Here is a 16,210-nt window from a genome sequence, read left to right as displayed (position 1 = left end):
ACTATGAACATAAATTCATGTATTAGATGATTTAAACTTTTTTTCATAGTTGACTTCCTTAGACTACACATTTATTTCATTATACTATAGTAATTTATTATCCTAAAAGTTACTTTAGTCTTAATAAGTACTTTCTTCATATTGGTTGACAAACTGATTTTCGAAATCTTAAAATAGTCTCTTGGGATGAATTGGAATTTTGCAACAAATGATAATGCAAAGTCAAATTTTCTGTAATAATTTTGCCATAGTTGTGTTTAATTTTATAAGCGTAGATTTCTTCTAGAACTTAAAGAAAATAAAAAAGTTATCTTTTATTTAGCTTTGGGTTAATTGCCCAGAAATAGAATAAAGACATACAAATAGAAATGCTTTAATTTTCAATCTGATGCTGTACATGTAACTGTTTTTCTGCATTACTGGGCATTTACTTAAAATGTGAATATTATTTATATTAAATATTCCTACATGATCAATAAGTGTAGTTTGAGTAATGAATCATTGCAATTTGAATTACATATAAAGTACCTTAGGTTTCTAAAAAAATTATTCTCAAGAAGCATTTTAAACTGTAACCCAAGGAGTATGACTACATTCTATAAAATACAGGAAATAAGTAATTCCATACCAGCTAAAACAAAATAAGTAATGCATGCATACACACACACACACACACACACACACACACACATACATACATACACATGCACAAACTGAAATACACACACACACACACACACCAAAAAAAAAAAATGAATTGCAGTGTCTATTATCATAGAGTCTACATTCACATGTGTCTTAGTGCCAAAGTTGTCTTAGTGTGCTCATAGTTACCAGCTGGGGTATTCATAATACTCTAAAATATTAGTGTACAAAGGGAAAAAAAGTATGCAATCAAAGAATCACAGTTTCTCACTTCATTAACAACATAAAACCCTTTTTGATGACCAGATTCTGTTAACACTGACAACATTCTGAGGCTACTAAGTGCTTCATCATTGTACTTAACTTGTGTTCTGCAAGGAACTTTCAGATTTCTTAAGATGTTTATTTTTTTTTTATTCCTAAAACAGTGTTTTAATAGTACTAATTTATAACCATGTCATGATCTGGCTCAAATCTCTATAGATTTGTGAGTATTCATCAGACTTTTCCTTTGTGCATGAACTGATCTTTTTTTTTTTTTTTTATTGAGATACAAAGACCAATTTCAGCACATCTTATCCACAAGCATTTTGCAATGTATTTTAAAGTAGCCAGGGCATATTTTTGTTTAAAATTAGCACAGTCTCTATTGTCACGATCGTGCCAAAGTGACAAATTTAAAGATGGGGATTTAAGGAACCCTACTAAATCTGTATGTGTTTACAACAGTGGTGATGATTGTTTGACCTTTTCACTCTTTTCTTCTTTCAGTTATCTGGGACTATTTTGGATGTGTACAGTGATGAGCAGGGCCTTTCTTCAGCTGATGTTGGTCTCAGGGATGCTTCTTGTCCAAGTATTCTACCCATGAGAAAGGAAATCGCAGGTAATGTTGAGTTTTAAAAAGTTTGACCTTTCAAAAATGCTGTCACTTGCAGAAGATATGAATGATAGATGTACTATCACATTGAGTAGATTTTTAAACCGTGATTACAATGGCTAAAAGGGAGAAGTGCTGAGAGTAAATGCACCATTTCCTAATATCACCAGGCACTAGGTTAAAATCATTTACATTTTATCTGCACAGATCCAGTATTTCGATAGTGCCTCATATACTGCTTTCAAACACTTAAAATATGATCCTAACTCTTTGAGCTAGGGACCCAGAAGATGATTGGCCAATTGTTGGGACTCAGTCTCTTATGAGGCTGTGTTCTAGAAGTTATCTGGGTACAGACTGTGACAGGCACCGGGCCTAGACAATACCCCTCAAAGCTGGTACATACACCGGATGTGAAATGCTATAGGCTAACAAGTAGTCTTACTTAGTAGCTGCATGGACCTCTCCAAACGTTCTATAGATGATACAGTGTAAGTAGTGTTGGGAGCACCCTGGACATTGCCTTGGCCTTCTGTGGGTAACAGAAACCCAATAAATAAATGCTGAAGGAATTACCCAGGTTATGGAGACCAGAGATTAAGATCATTGTGGACTCTCTTGAAGGCTCGTAACTACCCCGTTTGTCAAGATCTTTGACATTTCCTGAGTGGCAGAATTGTTTTAACATGAACCTTTGAGATATATAACTAGTTCCCACTCCTTTGACATAGCAGTCATAATTATTTTTGAAGAGATTAGATTAATTTCTGAATCTCAAAATTATGGGAAGAAGTTGATGAAGAGCTTACCATTTTTTATGCACCATGTCTCTTCATTTGTTGTCAGATAGTTATTATATATTATATTCATTTTACCCGTGAAGATCCTAAGGCACCAAGTTTGGTAACTGATCACATGATTGCTTAATGGAAAGCTAGAAAACAGATCAGGATTATGCTACTCCAGGTCTTAAAGACATTGTCATTGTCTTTTCTTAAAAAAAAAAAAATCTCTTCATATTACACCATTCTAGAGTAAGCACTATTCCATTTCTAGATAGTGCTTCTGAAAATTGTACAGAATAGCTTCAAGGAAGAACTAAGCCCCATTTCAATTATTGTTCTTTGGTTCAGAAACTGACAATAGAGCTTTGGCGAAGGAAAGACAGAAAAAGGACAACCACAACCTCAGTGAGTATGTTTCCCCTTTCTTCAAACAAAGTTAATACAAGAGAAAATGCACAGGGACCAAGGATATAAGGTCTTTTGCTGTCATTTCTTTAGTACTTGAAATTGGATTATTGAAATGAATGTTTATGCTTAGCAACTTCACCAGTTTTGAAAATGCAAACCTTAAGTCTCTTGAAAAGGTCTTGCATTTTAATAAAATGAAACAACTAGGATTCTGTTTTGACTCTGCTTTCCTGCTCAGGGTGTCCTTGATTATAGTGAGTACATTTGGTTACCCTTGAGTAGTGTTGTGATCCACCAGTACACATACTTAAAGAAAGAGACTGGCCATGAATGTTCACTGTGTCAGCAACAAGTGGGCATCCTCATTCATCAATATCTCTGCTCCTTCCTTTCTAATGACTTGTTATCTGGGAGGCATAGCTTATGTTGTAAAGTGGAATTCTGCATGCCTTCCTTAGGCTAGTTTGACTCTGATTACCAGTCACACGGGAAGAAGAAATGCAGGTGAGAGGGTGTAGATTGGGAGCAAGAGTGCTCAGTCTTGTCCTGAGAGCTTCGCCATCTCAAGTGACTTCCACTCACCGAGAAACAGCTTTGTTCTGAGAGGCAAGGCACAGCAGGGAAAGAGTAACAATGAAGATGGGAAAGAGTGAAACCTCTTTACCAGTCAGACCAGCAATTTTCTCACGTGCAGGGGACTGAAATTCATTCTGCATGTACCTGTGAAACCCAGACCAGTACTTATTGCGCCTGCTATGTCAGCCTGGGAAGAGTTAACTGACTGAGAAGAGCTGTCCCTTGCTTCTTACTCTTTTGGACCATGGCCTTTTGGCTTCCCTTAGTCATCAGGTATTGCAGACAACTCTGATACAGAATATGAAACAAGGGAGTATCCAGAGCTAATGGTTGGTACAAAGAGTTAATATGCCGAGGAACCGTGGGTCCCATGAAATGTCTGCCTTTGCTCTCTCTTTTTGTCTTCTACATAGGCAAAGTGTTCTTTAATGTATAGTATGGTTGCTGCCTGCTATGTGTCTTAGCAAAGTATTTTGTAACTGGATTCTCATACTAAATCATTTCATCCCGAGATAAATCAACTTTAAAAATTTAGTACCATGGATTTTATAGACAATAAGTGTAAACTATTCAAAACTACACACAGAACCTACAGATCATTGCAAAACCACAAAGGAGGTTCCCTTTATCCGATGCCTAAATATGTAAAAGTTAGAAATCAAGTTTGAAAATTCTGAATTCTTAGTAAAACCAGGAAGGCCAGGAGTAGATTGAAAGTGCTCAGGTCCTTTGAGTTTGGCCTGGGAAAATTGATACCAGCTTTTACCCTGCAACCTACTTCTCATCTTCTTCAGGTTTATGCTCTCAGTAGCTTTGACATGAGTGGACACCCCACTCCATACATATACTATCCTGTGGCTATCTATACACATGTGGAGGTATGAGCTCCTTCTCTAGGGAGAGGAAAGCTCAGGCTAAGGTCTGTACTAGGCCTGGAATGAGCCCTGGAGTGAAGGAGGAAATTCTTCAAGCAAATAAGGCAAACTGCCTTTCAGCAGGATTCCCATGGCCTTTGTGTGACCAGAGAAAGCAAAAGTGCTCTACTGAATGTCAGGCAGTGTTGGGCTCTTGTTTGCCTGATTGATTGAATGAATGAAACAAATAGTAAACGTTTGTAATTTGTTAACATGGGAAATTTAAAAGTAACTTGTGTATTCAAGAAAAACCTTGAGGAACTGAAGTAGTAATTATTTAAAACCTTATAGGTAGCATCTAAAGAGAATAAAGAAACTTTGATAGTATGCACATAGTGGAGTTGTATAAAATATTTTGAACATAAGACTAACCTATTTTGAGATGAAATCATGAACTTTCTTCGTTGTTGTATGTTTTATCTACGATGCAGAATATAATATATGTGAACACGGAGTTATTAACAAATTCTCACTTGGGAACATATATACTTTTCTAACAGTTGTTTGGTTTATTTATGTAGTATAATTTAGCTACTTTATATGACATCTACGCGGAAGCAGGAGGATTGGTGAAGAGGGCAAACAAGCTCAATGATCGATTGGATTCTGATTAGAATGTACTGTTTCATGAGCTCAAGCTTATTAGTGGCACATTGCTTTGCAGAGAAGGTTTATGTGAGTCCATAATATTTGTTAGTGGCTATCCTAATTTCATGTAGCATATCTCAGTTCTCAAGTAGACACAGTTTGGGTATTTCACAGTGTTTGTGAAGTATGATTTTTTTCCATGTCCTTTTTGTTCAAATGTCCCTGACTACTTTCTACATGTAATTTACTGCAAAAGTATTAAGTAGGGCCAATAGAGGAAGCTCATCATATCACTGACAGCAATTAGTTTATATATATATATATATATATATATATATATATATATATATATATATATATACAAAATTGCTGTTAATAATGAATGTGTAGAAAATTAAAGAGGGACAAATCCTAAATAGCTTTTATTAATAGCTCTCACATGGCTGGCATTACACATGTAATATCAGCCTCAACCAATTGACCTAATTTCAGAAGTGCATATATTGACGCTACAAAAATCAGAACTTCTAGGTTAGGTATGCATTCAATAATCCTTCCAGATTTGTATGGTTAAAGCAAGAGTTTAAAAACTATTTATCTATACATTATTGAAAGAAGCTGAGGAGGAGGGAGACCCTGTAGGAGGATTAGCAGTCTCAATCTTGACCCCCAAGATCTCTCAAACACTACACCACCAAACAGGCAGCATACACCAGCTGATATGAGGCCACCAACACACATACAGCAGAGGCCTGCCAGTTCTATGTTCATTCAGAGATGATGCACCTAACCTTCAAGAGACTGGAGGCCCAGGGAGATTAGAGGTTATATGGGGTGGAGGGTGGGGGCATTCATGTGGAGACAGGGGGTGGGGAGGAGGTATGGGATATGTAGCAGTAGGAGGGTGGACAGGGGTGGGGAATAAAATACAGAGTGTAAATTAAACAAATAAATAAATACATTCAAAAAGAAAGGAAAAGAAAAGAAAAGAAAAGAAAAGAAAAGAAAAGAAAAGAAAAGAAAAGAGAAAAGGAAAGGAAAATAGTGCCACCAAGAGATGGTGCCGTGGATAAAGGTGTTGTTGCCACGCCTGACAATCTGAGTTTGATCCTGAGGAACCACAATATGGAAGGAGAGAAGCTGTTAATACAAGTTGTCCTCTGATCTGCTCCCCCCCCCATCAAAACAGAACCAAACAAACTAGTCGTCTAGTCACATTCATTTAGTTAATACCTTTCATAGGCTGAGCTCTCTGGAGTCATAGTTAGCTGATCATGTATACTTGCAATGTCCTATGCATTGAGGACAGTATATGAGAAGGGTAAAAGCATGGTGATGGCCTAGAAAAATTATACTGACAGACTGCTAGAATGTGTATCTGTGAAGTACCAACCAAACAGGATAATCATATGAATAGACATGTAAGTATATAACATTATGAGTAAATTCAAAGAATAAAGGTGTTTGGGGAAAATATTTTGTTGTGTTATAAAGTATTAAATTTTTTACTTTTTGTCCAAGATATAAGTAAAATTTTATTTTATTATTAAAAGCTTCCTTTTGACTAACAGGATTTTTTTCTTTTTACTATTTTTAAAAGATTTTTAAATTTGCAGCTGACCAACAGTGAACTGTGTTTTAATGAGAATAATCAATAATATTTCTTTCTTAATAGTTGAAAGAAGAAGAAGGTATAATATTAATTACCGAATCAAGGAGCTTGGCACTCTTATTCCAAAGTCTAATGATCCGTGAGTTCAAAATCATTTATGCAATAACGTCGTAGTTTCAGTACCCCACAAATGGGTGGGTGGGAAAAGGGAGGACAGATCCAGTGGTCAGGAAACGGAGCATCTGATAGCAAAGATAAGTCTACTTCTGGACTTCCCTTTACAATATCTATTTCAGTGTGATAGTTACCAGGCATCAAGGCGTTTCCAAGACTCATCCTTCGGATCATAAGAATAAGTATGTAAGTTCACCTCAGAACGTAGTGGCGCTTAACGTACTAAGAACATTGGCAATGTAGTAATAGTGCCAAAAGCTGTTTGAGACTGGCTGGGATACTCGATTTATGGTAATAACATTTCTTCATAGTTTAATATTTATGTGAACATTAATGTTAAATTGTCACAATTCCAAATATGTTCAATTTCTGGAGATACATATATCAAAAATTGGAGTTGTAAAATACTGTTGATTGATGTCAAGCCAATTCTTATGGCAAACACAGCCAGATGGGATGTTTGAGATTGCAGATATCAAAAATAGTCAAATTTTCAATTTAGAATGTAGAGGTTTCATATAAAGAGCAAAGTCATGATCTGCATCATCTGATCTTGAATGATGATTTAAAAATGATCTCTTCAAATATTAGCAAATACAATCCAGAAATGACAGTGTTTGATAAAAGAGATGCTTGTGAGAACTGAAAACATTCTTTCCTTAAATCTAAATGTTATAACTAAATTGGGTAATTAAATCATGTTTGAAAAGAGCATGGTATTTATTCCCATGAACACACTAGATGGTGCAGGGATCACGGTGAACATGGCAGAAGATCCCAACCCAGAATAGACAATTGAGGAGCTCAGGCCTAATTTGGGCTATTGAGATAGTCATTCAGCCTTGCTAAATTCACTAAGATTCTAGAGAGATGGGTCAGTGGTTAAAAATGCTTGCTGTTCATCTGGAGGAACTGAGTTTGGCTTCCAGCACCTATGTTGGCCAGCTAATCCCTGCCTCCTCCAGCATCAGGGCATCCAATGTCTTCTGGCTTTTGCAGGTACCTGTATGAACACTTGGCATACATTCACAAAGTACAGTTACGAATAAACTTGTATATATATATATATATATATATATATATATATATATATATAGTTTATTGTTTAAGATATATGAATGTTTTACTACCATGTATCTGTGCAGACACTGTGCATCACAAATACTGGAGAGGAAGGTGTTGAACCCCTGATACTAGAGCAACAGGTATTTGGTAGCTACTTTGTGGGTGTTGAGAATTGACCTTGGGTCCTCTAAAACAGCAAGCACTCTTAAACATGGAACCAATCCTCCAAACCATATACAAAAAAAATTAAAAATCGATATAAATCTGTAAGATAGAGTGACTTATTGCTTTTCCTTTATAATTGTTTTTTTTATAAACTGCTCAATAAGGTATATGACAAAACATCTTAGAGATTGTTAGAATTGTATTCTTAAGCATTTTATGCCTCTTTTGGTAGTATAAATATTCTTTCTCGCTTAACTCATGGTATAGCGTATAGGATGACAAGCTTTCCCTATAAATATCTAAAGCCTTGAGTTTTATAAAGGTTACACTGCAGTTACTTAACTCTGAATGAAGAGCAGCATCACTAAGTTATGGTCAAACTGAAAACTAAAACGCATTCTGAAAACACAGGTACTAAGCAAGATTATGAATTTGAATAAATAACTCTCAGCTGAGTCTGTTGCAGAGATGACAACCATTAAGAGGATTAGGAATATATAATATGAGTTTAAGAAAGTAGCTGTGTGGTAGCTCACGTCAGCAATTCCAGTACTTTAAAGTAGGAATAATCACTATGAGTCTGAGGCCAGTGTCTTGGGTATGTCGTGACTTCTAGGTTATCCTGGGTTACATAATAAATGGTGTCTCAAAAGACAAAACAAAACAACAACAACAAACAACAACAACAACAACAACAACAACAACAACAACAACAACAAAGGAGAAAGCCACACTTTTTAAAGAAGGCCAGTAAAGCAAGCAAGGAGACCTCAAGCTCAAAGGCAGGGTGGACTATCTCCCTTTGAGGACAATTCCATCTCTTGAGACTGAACTTTGGGGAATTAGAGTGGATATACCTCAAAGATGTGGAATTCAATGACGTAGCGATTTTTATATACCAAAACATTCTGAAATTTATTTTACTTTGCAGATCAAAATCATTGAGTTAAAGATAAAAGTCATAACAAAAATGTAGTTGAGAAATACAATTTGAGACAAATACAAAGCATATATGTCCTGGTATTTTCTTAATAATTTTTGGTTAAAAAACTTTAATGGTTTGAAGTGGCTTTCATACCCAAGGTGACAGCTGATGTGTATTGCTGCAGCTTTACCTGAAGAAAATTCTACCTTAATTTATACCTTAGGCCTTATTTATTTAGCATTACCTTCAAATTTTTAGTTCTTCTCTTAAAAGTTTTAAAAGCTCCTCAAGAATAATTAGTTTATGGAAAATGAAAAAACAATGATGTGCTGTTCTTTGTTTAGCAACCCCTTTACATCCCACATTTCCATGATAACATATATTTTTTTCACAATGTTGTTAATGCTATAATATTTGAAATTATCTTATGGGAGGGGATGTTCATTTGTATATGAAACATTTTAACCATTTGAATGCAAAGCATTAGCTCTTTTTTTGTTGTTGTTGCTAACATTTTTCATTTTTTATTAGATATTTTCTTAATTTACATTTCAAATGTTATCCCCTTTCATAGTTTTCCCTCTGAAAGTGCCCTATCCTCTCCCCACCTCCCCTGCTTCCCACTCACCCACTCCCATTCCTGGTCCTGGCATTCCCCTATTTAAACGCTGTCAAACGCAGCAACTTTTAAAAGCAGCTGAGAGGGTGTGTGCTCCCCCTCCCCATTTTGAAGATTTATTTTAGATTCAGTCAAGTAGTGCTTTGGGGTTCAGATTTGGCTGTAATTGTCCTATGCTTAAATTTTTTTCTTTAATTTTGGGAATTTTATGCATATGTGCGAACAAATTTGATCATACCTGTCCCTTGTTTCTTCCTTCAACATTCCCCATATCCTCCAAATGGTCTCCTCCTAACCTTGTCAAACACACACACACATACTCACACACCACACCACATACTCTCACACCCACACATACACTCACACACACACACGCACATACACAAACTTACACACATTCACACTCACAAACACACACACACTGACAAACACTGACTCACACACTGACAACACTTACATACACACATACACACATACTCAAACACACTCACACATTCACACACACATGTGCTCACATCCACGTACAATCATACACACTCATACACACACATTCATATACACACACTGACACATACATACACATATACACACACTCACACACACTTTCATATACACACACTGACATACACTTTCATAAACACACAAACACACAGACACTCATACATACATACACTCACACACATATACATACTCACATACACACATTCACACACACACACACACACACACACACACACACACACAACTAGGTCCATTTAGTGTCTGCTGTATATGCATGGGTGTGGGCCATGACCTTTGCTTTCTATTCTTTGTCTGTCATGCCCACTCCCCACTCCATGCAAGGATATGAAACACAAATAATGTTACATAAGGTTCCTATTACTATTAAAGAGTTCTAATTCTGGAGACCAGAGTATTTCTCAGTTATGGATACTTCCTAGTTAAATGACAAGAGTGACTTGTCTTTCCACAATAACTCCAGTATGAAAGAAATTGCTAGGAATAGGCTACACACTAATAGTCATGTTGGCCCTAGAAAACTGATAATCAAAATGAGCAAACATTGAGGAGGCTTGGTGCATTTCAGTAGATGAGTGGCCACTCAAAAGTCTGAATCCTTCTTCTGAATGTGTGAAAAATCATCTTCTTTAATTATTCCATATTTAATTATCCATAATTAATTATCCATAATTGCTGCTAATGCCATGGACAAACACCAAGCTGAGCTTCCATGAGTAATATTCAAATAGATATTCCTATATCTGAACGATACTATGTAAATGATTTTTATTACAATTTATAAAGATTATTTGGACTAGAAATATTTTCAATATGGTTTTAGACAATGTAAAATAAAAATAGCCATGGGAAAAATGTTATGTTTTCCTATATGCTTATTTTATATTGTATGTAAATATTTTTTTTGGAGCAGGGGAGATAGTGTAGTGGATATACTTGAGATTCTAAGTCCAGGTCCCAGCACCCACATGAAAATCTGGCTTGCCTATATTCTCACAGTTGAGAATTGGGGATAGGAGAATCTTGGAGCTTATCTGGCCAGCCAAAACGGAGAAGGGAGCTTCAGGTTCAGTGACCAGCATTTTCTAACCACTGTAATTAATGTTTGGTAATTAACTTGTTCTTCTTCCTAATGCATCTTGATAGGTCTCATGCAACATTAGATCCATAATGTTTTCAGATATTAAAATTGTTATCAGTCTTTTCTACACTTTTAAATTCATATATCCCCTATATTAAAAGCATTTTAATATTTTCTATGCTAATACTTAAAAGTTTTTTTCAAAATGTTTAATTCTATGAATTTATCTTAAATATTTACAAATATTAAAATATCTAAAAATAGTATTCTGAGTCCAGCTTTTAAAACTACAATGCTATTATTTGTGTAGAAAAATTGATTAACTGGTTTCAGGAAGCTTGCTCTGTTGCATAAGGAAATGTTTCCCAACTCGGCTGTTGGGAAACCACTCAGGACCATCATTCAGGGAAGAATGTATTTTTTCTTTCTTAGAAACAAAAGCAACCATATTAGGAAATAGGTTAAAAGATTGGTACATTTGAAATGATCTTAAAAAATTTAGGTTTAAGTCATCAGTAATGTACATTTCCTAGTTCATTAATGCAGAAACACTGCACATAGATTTTAATCTTAGAGTTAATAATAAAAGCAATTTTCACTAAAAATATAAAAACTGTAATGGTAGAATCATGATATTGCGTTTAGCTCTCCCACAAAAAGTCACTTTATTACTTTCTTTTGACACTTATTTTCATTCTGGGATTAATTTTACTATATAAGGGCTTCTTAACTATTCTATTAAAATTTCTATTCAGAAGCAATAATATCTAAGAGTGAATAATAGTCATGTAAATCATTATTTCATATTAATGTAAAAGATTTTGTAAGTTCTTATGAATTCTGCTGACATGCACAATTGTGAAAAGGTTATCTCTCCCTTCTACAGTGATATGCGCTGGAACAAAGGGACCATTCTAAAAGCATCAGTGGACTACATCAAGTGGCTACAAAAAGAACAACAGAGAGCCCGGGAGTTAGAACACAGACAGAAGAAATTAGAGCATGCTAACTGTCAGCTCAGGCTCCGGATTCAGGTTGTTATGCGATGGTTGCCATGAGCTGCACAGAGAAGCTACTCACTGTCCTTATTTATTGGTTTCATTCATACATTGTTTTACTAACAACTGTTTTGATTTGGAAAAAAGAACTTTACTGTCTCTTAGAAGGTTCTAAGTTGAGTTGTTTCAATTAGATTTTTTGATTAGACATCTAAGGCCAAGATGCTTTAAATCAGTATATAACGAATGAGAACCAACTACCCAATGCAGTAAATAACGTTCATTTAATTCACACATGACATGATCTCAACACACACCAGTGCAGCATATGTTTCTGTAAGATGAATTTGAACACTAAATCTTTCCCACATCTTTAGTGTCTTTAGCAACATTGTTATGGATTTTACTGTGGCAAAGCATATACCAGTTTAGCAGTTTACATTGTAACTTCTCACCTGTTCCTGTGTCATAAAATATTAAAGTATAGACATTATAACCCTGTCTCGTTCTAATGCAAACATGCATATGGTCATGAAAGCCACTTTATTACAACGAAGGGCTCTTGAGTTATGGCAAGTGGTTAACCAGGAGGTATAATTGGAAGACTTTCCACAATTTGCATATTACACTATTTAGTCCAAGCCACTATGCAGTCATCACATCCCATGTAGTTTATACACAATGAGATGACTTTTTATTTTTTTTATTTTTTTATTTATTTTTTTTCTTCTTTTTTCTTTTTTTTTTATTATTATTTTCTTTATTTACATTTCAAATGCTATCCCGAAAGTTTCCCATACCCCTCCCCCCACCTCTGTTCCCCTACCCACCCACTCCCACTACTTGGCCCAGGCCTTGCCTTGTGCTAGGTCATATGGAGTTTGGAAGACCAAGGAGCCTCTGTTCCCACTGATGGCCGATTAGGTCATCTTCTGCTACATATGCAGCTAGAAACACAAACCCCGGGGGTGCTGGTTAGTTCCTGTTGTTGTTCCACCTACAGGGTTGCAGCCCCTTCAGGTACTTGGGTACTTTCTCTAGTTCCTCCATTGGGGACCCTGTGTTCCATCCAGTAGCTGGCTGTGAGCATCCATTTCGGTGTTGACCAGGCACTGGCATAGCCTCACAAGAGGCCGCAATATCAGGGTCCCTTCAGCAGTATCTTGCTGGCATGAGCATTAGTATCTAGGTTTGGTGGCTGATGATGGGATGGACTCCCGAATGGGGTACTCTCTGGATAGTCCATCCTTTCATCTTAGCTCTAAATTTTGTCTCTGTACCTATAACCTTTCATGAGAGTTATGTTCCTTATTCTAAGGAGGAATGAAGTATCCACAAATGGTCATCCTTCTTGATTTTCTTCTGTTTTCCATAATGTGTCTTGGATATTCCAAGTTTCTGGGCTAATATCCGCTTATCAGTGAGTACATATCTAGTGACTTCTTTTGTGATTGGGTTACCTCACTAAGGATGATATCCTCCAAATACATCCATTTGCCCAAGAATTTCATAAATTCATTGTTTTTAATGGCTGAGTAGTACTCCATTGTGTAAATGTACCACAGTTTCTGTATCCATTCCTCTATTGAGGGACATCTGGGTTCTTTCCAGCTTCTGGCTATTATAAATAAGGCTGCTATGAACATAGTGGAGCAAGTGTCCTTATTACCAGTTGGAAGATCTTCTGGGTATATGCCCAGAAGAGGTATAGCAGGATCCTCCGGTAGTACTATGTCTAATTTTCTGAGGAACCGCCAGACTGATTTCCAGAGTGGTTGAACAAGCTTGCAATCCCACCAGCAATGGAGGAGTGTTCCTATTTCTCCACAACCTCGCCAGCATCTGCTGTCACCTGAATCTTTAATCTTGGCCATTCTGACTGGTGTGAGATGGAATCTCAGGGTTGTTTTGATTTGCATTTCCCTGATGGCTAAGGATGTTGAACATTTTTTCAGGTGTTTCTCAACCATTCGATATTCCTCAGTTGAGAGTTCTTTATTTAGCTCTGTACCCCATTTTTTAATGGGTTTATTTGAGTTTTTGGAGTCCAGTTTCTTGAGCTCTTTGTATATATTGGATATNAGTCCTCTATCNGATTTAGGATTGGTAAAAATCCTTTCCCAATCTGTTGGTGGCCTTTTTGTCTTGTTGACAGTGTCTTTTGCCTTACANAAGCTTTGCANTTTTATGAGGTCCCATTTGTCAATTCTTGATTTTACAGCACNAGCCATTGGTGTTCTGTTGAGGAATTTTTTCCGTGTGCCCATATCTTCGAGGTTTTTCCCCACTTTCTCCTCTATCAATTTCAGTGTCTCTGGTTTTATGTGGAGGTCTTTGATCCACTTAGATGACTAAAAAAAAAATTAAGTAAATTTTAGGCATTGTAAGTATGTCAGTTTTCTTTATTGTAAAACTATAGTTTTCACAACCTCTTCCTTTTGAACACTAGTTAATATTTTGTTTTATTTTCAGTTTGCTTTCAATAATTATGTCGTGGGTAATTTTGTCAACTTTTCTAATGCATTATTTAATAATTCTCATTTGGAAATTGCAGGAACTAGAAATACAAGCACGTGCTCATGGTCTACCAATCCTGGCTTCACTCAGCACAGCTGATTTTGGTACCCACATCACCAAGCAGCAGACCCATCCTGAGAAGAACTCAGGTGGCTGTTGCCAACAACTGACTCCATCTCAGGGGACAAGCCCAGAGCTCTATGAGCAAGCTGTAGATTTCTCTGATCCACTGTCTCACTTCACAGATTTATCCTTTAGTGCCGCTTTGAAAGAGGAACAAAGATTGGATGGCATGCTACTAAGTGATACAATATGCCCCTTTGGGACGGACCCACTACTCTCTGCCGTTTCCCCTGCAGTCTCCAAAGCGAGCAGTCGAAGCAGCCTTAGCTCAGAGGATGGCAACGAACTGTAAGCTGCAAACAGACTCAAGTCATCAACCAGGAAGCAACTCCATGCTGGTGCTACTTAATCGTGATCTGCCTTTCATACCTTGCTTTCACTTAACTCTCTGAAAGGAATTATATTGGCCAAGGGTGGGGGGGGGCGGGTTAGAAGTGCTGGAAGAATTCATGGGAAGAAGAAACATGATGTGAAGGAATCATTGAAGATCACAGTATTGTCTACCAAGTTCAGATGTCCTTACATTTATTTTTTCTGGAAAGTGGTCCAGCTTGATAACGTCTCTAGTGTTGGTACTTTCAGAGCAGTGACGTGATAGGATATTGCTGGAGCTAAGGTCCTTCAAAAGACTGCCACATCCCACTCCCCTTTCACTCACTTCCGCATCCTGTGTTACTTTCTACAGCATCATTTTCTGAAGATTCACAACTAACAAATTTGGTGATAATATCTTTTCCTTTGTCGGGTGGACATACTATGTATGGTTGAATCCTTGTCAGGGGAAAAAGAAGTATAAAATATATTTTGATTTAAACTTGAAACTAAGTCTGTAATAAACACGATTTTTTTTTTCAAAATAGAGCAAAGTATATTTCTTTAAACAATGTTTTCTAAAATCATATTCTGACTCTTTTAATCAGTTCAATGAAATCAATTCTAAACATCTTGCAGATTTATGTACCTATGCTTTCTTCAGATAAAGCAACACTTCAAGGAATCCCCTCTAAGACATGTCCCTGAATTTTAATCATTTTATACAAATAAACATACATACAATGTAGATAGAATGGATTGTTTCTTTCTGCTTCATTCCTCTGATTATCTCATCAATGCCATAAACTATATTCAAATTTTTTGTTCTTCAAAATATGTTGTATAATCAATCTTAGCAGCTAAAATATAAAATATTCCCATACTAGGAAAACTTCTCTGGTATATAATATGTAATTTAGTTATGGATTTCTTATTCATATAGATTATCACAAAATGACAAGATATTGAATATTAGACTACCAACTGATCATCTGTAAGCTGGAACTACATTTTATTTTATTCAGATATGACTGGAAAGATGTTCTTTTTCTCTTGAAATTGAGAAGGCCCTGTGGATTGGCCTTTGTTACCTTTTAGTACAATGTAAGTATTTGTATGTATAGTACTTCATTTGTGTTTTTCTTTAATTTTCTAAACTTTGGGAATTTTATTAGTATACGTATTGCTTTGTGTGACATTATGGCTGGGCCACAGTGAATGATCCCGAATCAGTCAATGTTGGTGAGGGAATGCTTAAAACTACACTAGGCCCTGTGAGACTGTTGAACAGATGAGAAATATAG

General features: G+C 36.2%; 1 protein-coding gene across 2 annotated transcripts in view; it reads left to right on the top strand.

Annotated features, from left to right (window-relative positions):
- Positions 1–15,443, top strand: part of Tfec (transcription factor EC) — a 62,561-nt gene extending 47,118 nt beyond the window's left edge. The window contains exons 3-7 of one of the 2 annotated variants that reach the window (XM_021191330.1): positions 1,417–1,531; positions 2,659–2,715; positions 6,472–6,547; positions 11,843–11,990; positions 14,509–15,443. In XM_021191330.1, coding sequence (XP_021046989.1) covers positions 1,417–1,531; positions 2,659–2,715; positions 6,472–6,547; positions 11,843–11,990; positions 14,509–14,886 — 774 coding nt within the window. In that variant the 3' untranslated portion in view covers positions 14,887–15,443. The remainder of the gene's footprint in view (positions 1–1,416; positions 1,532–2,658; positions 2,716–6,471; positions 6,548–11,842; positions 11,991–14,508) is intronic. The other variant, XM_021191331.2, reaches the window with a different exon arrangement.
- The last annotated feature ends 767 nt before the right edge of the window (positions 15,444–16,210 follow it).

The sequence above is a fragment of the Mus pahari genome, chromosome 2, assembly GCF_900095145.1.
Source record: "Mus pahari chromosome 2, PAHARI_EIJ_v1.1, whole genome shotgun sequence".
In the NCBI taxonomy this organism is placed as follows: Eukaryota; Metazoa; Chordata; class Mammalia; order Rodentia; family Muridae; genus Mus; species Mus pahari.
The sequence above is the reverse complement of the archived record's forward strand: the minus strand, read 5'-3'. Positions and strand labels throughout refer to the sequence as shown.